General features: G+C 45.2%; 1 protein-coding gene across 1 annotated transcript; it reads right to left on the bottom strand.

Moving 5' to 3' along the window:
* Positions 1-561: 561 nt before the first annotated feature.
* PRSS44 (protease, serine, 44) lies at positions 562-6,291 on the bottom strand. Its single transcript, XM_006868842.1, has 5 exons — positions 6,051-6,291; positions 5,348-5,504; positions 4,465-4,730; positions 3,509-3,672; positions 562-789 (listed from the first exon to the last, which is right to left on the bottom strand). Exons 1-5 carry the CDS (start codon positions 6,289-6,291, stop codon positions 562-564), a joined length of 1,056 nt encoding a protein of 351 aa, XP_006868904.1.
* Between the last annotated feature and the right edge of the window lie 1,299 nt (positions 6,292-7,590).

Genomic DNA, 7,590 nt, shown 5'->3' with positions numbered 1-7,590 from the left:
CTCTAGAGTACTGAGAAAGGGGGTTCCAAAATTAGGATGCCTCAAGAGAGCTTGTGTGGTAGAGGCTGCCCGCTCACAGTGGATCCACACTGGGGGTACAGGGAACTTCTCACAGCCCCAGACAACTGCCTCAGATACAGACATCTCAGACCTCACACCTCAACAGAGGCATGGTGACACCTGCATCATTCTCTCTGAATAATCCCAAGCTGACTGGGAGAGCCCTGAAACCAGAAGCAGAATCTACTGGCGGTTTCACTGCCGATGAGAGTCATTGAAGCCTCTTTTCTCTAGTCAGTGCTCTCAAAAAGGTCAAATAAGCACCATGCTCCACCTGGCAGGTTACCCCTCTGCTTCCCACCAGGCAGAGCTTTGGTGAAGAGTTTGGGGGCACAGTCAAGGCTTAAGCAGGTCACCAGTACACCAGGCTGGGGCACTTTCTGGGCTTCAGCCTCCCTGCCAAGGGATCTAACCAGAATCTGAGGACAAGGAATGGAGGAGATCGAGGGAGAGGTGAAGTGCGAGACTCAGAAATAGGGGGGTGCAGGGACAGTCACAGGGTCACCAAGATCCCAGGGCCGGCACCAGGAGCAGCAGGAGCAGGAGAAAGGCTGCTGGGTTCAGAGAGGAAGCTTGGTTCAACTGACGGATGAGCCAGTCCTTATAGAAACTAATTTCTGTATAAACTCCAGGAACTCCTTTTTGACCACATCCAATGCCCCAGCTCACGATCCCAACCTGCATCCAGGTGTGGTTAAATTCACAGACCAGGGGTCCCCCAGAATCTCCCTGGAGAAAGAGAAAGAAACAAACCGCAGGAGTGACAGAGGATCCACACAGAGCAGGTTGACGGCACTACAAGGTGCTGGGAGGCAGGTATACCAGATCTTCCCCAGGTCCCACGGCCCTGGCAGATCGTGGTTTCTGCATCTACAAGATCTGAGAACTAAAATATGTTAATAATAAAAATGGTGTATATACTCAAAAGAAGTGGATACAAACAGAAAAGAACACCTACGTAGTCAGGAAAAAAAAAAAAAAAATGAACCAAGTGCTCCCCAGAGTTCATTGCCTGTCACCGAGAAGGCAATGCCTGCCCGTATCTCCTACTCCCTTCTCAGGGCAACAATAACAGCTGTCTTCTGCAGGTAAAGCAGGCCAACCCAGGAGATCTTAGATGACTTGTCCCCAGGAGTTTCCTTAACTTGCAAAAACAGTCAACAGTAAGTCGTCAAATAACCCAAGCCCAACTGTCTTGAGTCTGTGACTTTGAGTATAACCCACCTGAATTTGGAGATCATCTCAAGAGCAGATTTGACTCACTGAACAATAAGGGCCAAAGGTCAGACAAGTTGTAGGATGACATCAAGGGCAACATGCATGAAGGAAGCAAAAGGTCATTAAAAAGATAGGAAAGAAAGACAAGATCAAAATAGATGTCAGAAGAGAGTAAAACATGTTCTTGAACATAGAAAAAAGTTAAAGCAATGGGAAGAAATAAGGAAGCAAAAGAGCTCAAGAGAATATTTCAAAGGGCAGTCCAGAAACAAATTACAAGTATTACAATGAAATGTGCAAATATGGAGTTAGAAAACCAAAAGAGAAGAATGTGCTCAGCATTTCTCAAGCTGAAAAAAATGAAGAAAAAATTTAGGCCTCAGGTTGCAATATTGACAGATTCTATGGACAAAATGAGTATGGAATACTTGCATTGCACTGAGGGTTAATGTGCTGGACTGCAAAGTTGGTTTGAACCACAAGGTCAGCTGTTCAAACTCACCAGCTGCTCCTAGGAAACCCTATACAGGGTTGCTATGGGTTGGAACCGACTTGACTCAACAACATGGGTAAAATATTGAACGATAGAGGAAGCATCAAAAGAGGATGGAAGAAATACAGAGAGTTTACTGTACCAAAAAGAACTGCTTGGCACTAGCCATTTCAGGAGGTAGAATATAATCAAGAATCAATGATATTGAAGGAAAAAGTCCAAGCTGCACTGAAGACACTGGTGAAAACCAAGGGGAGTGAACCTATTGAAATGTTTCAACAAGCTGATAAGAGTGCTGGAAGCACTAACTCAACTCTGAGAAAAAACTCGCGAAGACAGCTGGCCAACTGATTAGAAGAGACCCCATTATTTGTGCTCCCCTTCCAAAGAAAGGTAATCCAACAGCATGCGGAAATTATTGAACAATATCATTAATATCACACATTAGTAAAATTTTGCTAAAGATAATGCAAAGGCAGTTGCAGCATCAAGAACGTCATCTGTTGCTGGATAACTGACAGAAAACCAAGCCAGATTCAGAAAAGAACGTGGAATGAGGGTTATCATTGCAGACATCAGATGGAGTTTGGCTGGAAGCAGAGAATACCAGAAGCATGTTTACTTGTGCTTTACTGACTATGCAAAGGCATTCAAGTGCATGGACTGCAACAAATTATGGCTAACATTGCAAAGAATGGGACTCCCAGAGCACTTCACTGTGTTCATGCAGAAACTGTACATAGACCAAGACTCAGTCATTAGAACAGAACAAGGGGGTACCGAATGGTTTGAAATCAGGAAAGGTGTATCTCATAATTGTATTCTTTCACCATATGTATTAATGTGGCATCAGGGTTGGAGAAAGGCACATTAATAACCTGTGATATGCAGACAATACAACCTTCCTTGCTGAAAGGGAAGAGTATTTGAAATGCTTACTGATGAAGATCAAACACTATAGCCTTCAAGATGGATTGCATCTCAATGTAAGAAAATGAAAATCCTTACAACTGGACCCATAAATAACATGTTAAATGGAGAAAAGATTGACGTTGTCAAGGATTTCATTTTACTTGGATCCGCAATCAATGCTCATGGAAGCAACAGTCAATAAATCAAACAACGTATTGCATTAGGCAAATCTGCTTCAAAAGACATCTTTAAAGTGTTCAAGAGCAAAGAGATCAGTTTTAGGACTAAGGTGTGTCTGACCCAAGTCATGTGATCAAGACTTGGATCATGCAGGCACATCTTAATTGTCTCATATGCATGTGAAAGTTGGACAATTTGACCTATTTGAATGATGGTGTTGGCAAAGAATAATGAATGTACCATGGAAAACCAGAAGGAAAAACAAATCTGACTTGGAAAAGTACAACCAGAATGTTCCTTAAAAGCGAGTACAGCAAGACTTCAGAATCTCACATACTTTGGACATACTCTCAGGAGGAACCAGTCCCTGGAGAAGGACATCATGCCTGGTAAAGCTGAAGGTCAGAGAAAAAGAAGAAGACCCTCAACAAGATGGATGGACACAGTGGCTGCATCACTGGGATTAAACATAACAATTGTGAGGACAACATAGGACCAAGCCAGTGTTTTGTTCTGTTGTACATAGGGTGGATATGAGTCAAAATCAACTCAGTGGTACTTGACAACAATAACTACTGTCTCTGGGTGAGGAAACCTGGAGGGGGCAATTGAAATGTACGGATAGCAAGAGGCCCATGAACTGACCTGGCAGGAATCCTTTCCTTGGTCACTATAGCCACAGATAGCCCCTTCTTCAACCAAATTCAAAGCAGTTTTCAACTTTTTCTTGATAATCTTATTACATTCCTTGTCTCGAATAATGTTTAGCTCAGCTTCCTGAAGAAGAACAGGTACCACCTTCGGGTCATCTGTGGAGAAACAATTTAGGAATGAGTGGATCTGTTTAAGTGGTACAGAAACCACCAGCTCCCCATACTGGGTCTTGAAACATTTCATTCACATACAGACACCTCTTAGAAGAAGGCAGAGCAGTTATGGTCCCATTTGACATAGGATAAAAGTGAAATCCAAAACTGATATGTAGAGAGGCAAAGATGAGAAGCAAAACCAAGACAGGAGAAGTATGAACAGGTCAGAAGGAGAAGCCTAACCAAGCATCTCTCACTCAGAGTAGCAGTAGCACTAGTGATGGAGTCCTGTTGTGTTGTTGTCATGCGCCGTGGAGTCGGTTCCCACCCATAGCGACCCTGTACAGGGTTTCCGAGGGTGTAAATCTTTACGGGAGTAGAAAGCCTCATCTTTCTCCCGCGGAGCAGCTGGTAGTTTCGAACCACTGACCTTAAGGTTTGCAGCCCGATTCGTAACCACTATGCTACCAGAGCTCCTTACCTATGCATCATTAAAGTGTGTTTACTCTCCAGAAGAGGATCAAAGACTCTAGGTCAGGTAGCACCCCCAAAGGTACCAAATCCAGCCTCACAGACAGGGGCCCTCTGCCTCTGTCTATATCCCAGGGACAGGAGGCTCCCCACCCAAACAAGACTAACCCTAACCCTAACCCCACCCTCCTTACCTACCTGCTAGAAAATATGCTTCCTGTCCCCCACATCCCTGCCTCCCACTTTATCTTGCAGGCCAATCCCAGGGCACAAGACAGCCTCTTTCCTGGTTTGAGTTTGCTATTTTATTCACAGTCTCACCAATGGGTTTTAGTTTGCCCCATCCGGTCACCCAGCAAGCTGTGTTAGTTTGCACCAGGAAGTCCTTTCCAGGGAGGCAGATGGGCTGGATGTGGGAGGAGTAATTCACAGGAAACTCGAGCAGAGCGAGGGCAATATCGTTTACGATTCTTCCAACACTATCATAATCTCTATGGATAATAATATCCCGAACTGGGACTATGACTGCCATTCTTGATTCATGATGCAAGTGTACATCTCCCATCTTCGCCACGTATTCAAAATGTCTGTAAGGAGATCCGACAGGGTCTACATTCTATTTTCACATCTGCCAAGTGCTTCCCAGCCTGTTCCCATCCTCCCATGAGAGAAAAAGAGCCACCTCCCTCCCTCTAAACCATCATCTTCCCCAGATCCCTGATCATTCTGGACCACTCCCAAAATGTGACACCTGATCAGAAGCAGCAACATCACTTGAGGGCTTATAAGAAATATACATTCTCAGGTCCTACACCTGACTCACGGGATCAAAAACTCTGGGAGTTGGACACATGCAATCTGTCTTTAACAAGTTTTGCAAGTACATATTTGAGAATCACAGGTTTAGCCAAATTGTTCTACTACACCCTCTTCCCTTTTGATATTTCCCATTGTAAATGTTTACTCACACACCACCTTGCAACTGGGATTTCTCCTTCTTTATGCCATTTTGCTTGAAGGTTTATCAACAGTGGTTTGCAACTTGGTTTGGGATCTTGACTTTCTAGCCTACCAAGAGCTTTAACATCTCCTATCACTCAGAATAGTGATTATGATCACCACTCTGAGGAAGCAGAATAGGAAGGAGTACAGAATTGTCTTCAAGTCACACACTTTGACCAAGTCCTGACCTTCAAACACTTACCCAAATATGCAGTGGGCCGCTGTCAGCACCCACCAATGGTTGATGAGGGAGCCTCCACATATATGATGACCATCAGTTTGCAGGCTCACCTGCCAGGGCCACTTTTTCTCTGCAGCTGGCATTCCACCAACTATCCGCATATTCCGATGGCCACATTCTGGAGCAGGTCAGTGAGAGAGGTAACTGAAAGTAAAGCTTCTGCCTTCTCCTCCCCTCTCTCACACCCCCTACCACCACCACCATCACCACCAGAGCTGCTCAGAGCAGAGCCATGGACCCATTAGAATACCCAGTTCTACTCCTTCAGTTGTTGTCGTTATGTGCCATCAAGTCAGTTCCAACCCATAGCGACTTTGTGTAGGGTTTCCGAGGAGCAGATGGTGAGCTTGAACCACCCACCTTGAGGTTCAAACCTACTTTTCAGTTGGCCCATTAACCCACAGTGCCACACCAGTACTCCTTCAGATTCCCAGGCAATTCAGGGTAGGGTCCACTCACACCTCTTGGAAAGAATGGCACTCCTGCCCCCAGACCCTCCTCCTCCAGAGAAAAAGTCCCACTTCCCTGGCCAGGAAACCATCTGAATTAGTAAATGCTGGTGATCTTGTGTCCCGTATTGGTTATGGTGTATTTGAGGCTGACAGAGTGCTACAGAAGTCATCTGGGGTAACCAACAACAAAGAAGGTTCCCCTGCAGACCCACCCGATCCAGAAGCCCAGGCCGGCAGAACTCCGACTGATGCTGGACTATTCTGGTCCTCGAGGTCGCTGCCTGAGGGCGTAAGGGGAGGGGAGCGCCGCGCTGACCAGCCCTGTGCCCGTTCCCTTCCCGCCTGGCCTTGGCTAAGCCCGGGCTGAAGGAGTAGGAGCAAAACCAGGACAGCCAGGGAGATGTCATCGCCGTTGCCTTCGCCGCTGCTGAGGGGACCGCCCTGGGACGCCATAGCCCCTGCCAGTAGCTCAGGCCTTCTTATGGCGCCCCCTCGCGGCCGCTCCCGCCCCTGCGCTCGGTTCTGGTGAGGGAAACGCTGGGGAAAGGGCAGGCCGGTCTTATGAGACCGGAAGTCAGGACTCTGAGTATTCCTCCTCTCAGCTCTGGGTGGACTCACTAATGGATTGACTTGGCCGCTCAGCGACCCCTGGCCTAGCTCACTGGTCACACTGCAGCTTCCTAACCGTAGCCACCTGACCGACCATTGGCTATTCACTTCAGTACTTCCCTCTGTACCATAGAATCTCCCTGAGTTCCGATTTGCTGTCATTAGGTGCTGTGGAGTCAGTTTCAATTCCTACACAATAACCCTATGCACAACAAATTTAAACAGTGCCCGATCCTGCTCGTCCTCACAATTGTCGCTATGTTTGAACCATTGTTAAATCCATGGTGCCAATCCATGTCGTTGAAGGCCTTCCTACTTTCACCTACCCTCCACTTTACCAAGTAGTACGCCCTTCTACCAAGCATTATGCCCTTCTCTGACTCATAGCAACCTTGTTTAGGGTTTCCAAAGAATAGCTGGTAAGTTTGAACTACCAATCTTGCAGTTCAAACCAACCTTGCAGTCCAGGGTTTATTTTACAGTGCCACACCATACACACACATATACTATCACAAATTATTGTTAAGTGCCACGGAGTCTGTTCTGACTCATAGTGACCCGTTATAGGGTTTCTGAGGATTGGCAGGTGAGTTTGAACCACCGACCTTGTGGTTCAAACCAACCTTGAGGTCCAGTGTTTATCCTACAGCATCACAGCATGACTCCATCACAACTTTGTACCTGTAAAACTTGAGGAACCGGAAAAGGATAGGTGGAAGGCATCAGCCTCAACAGCCTGGTTGTGATATCGTAAATATGATCTCATCTCTGTATTATTATTTTTTCATAGTTGCTTGTAAATCTCCAATTACATCAAAATAAAAGGCTTCATTTATAAATTTTAAATTACCCAATTATATTGTTAATAAGATAGGCTTTTGTATACAACATTGTTATGGGCTGACTTTTACTCCAGCATCTTGACTTTAAAAGCTAAATGTAGTCTATGTGTTATAAGCATATAGCAATAAATTATTATTATGGAAGCAAGTTGTTTTCATTGTGGAAAAATAAGAAAAAGGCAGATTAAGATGAAAGAAGAATATCTCATTATCTTAATAATTGGACACATATTTTTGGAGCCCTCTTTTTCGTATAATAATATATCCTGTCAACAAATGTATTTTTAGATTTTACAAGCTA

This window comes from Chrysochloris asiatica, unplaced genomic scaffold (assembly GCF_000296735.1).
Source record: "Chrysochloris asiatica unplaced genomic scaffold, ChrAsi1.0 scaffold00124, whole genome shotgun sequence".
NCBI lineage: Eukaryota > Metazoa > Chordata > Mammalia > Afrosoricida > Chrysochloridae > Chrysochloris > Chrysochloris asiatica.
The sequence above is the reverse complement of the archived record's forward strand: the minus strand, read 5'-3'. Positions and strand labels throughout refer to the sequence as shown.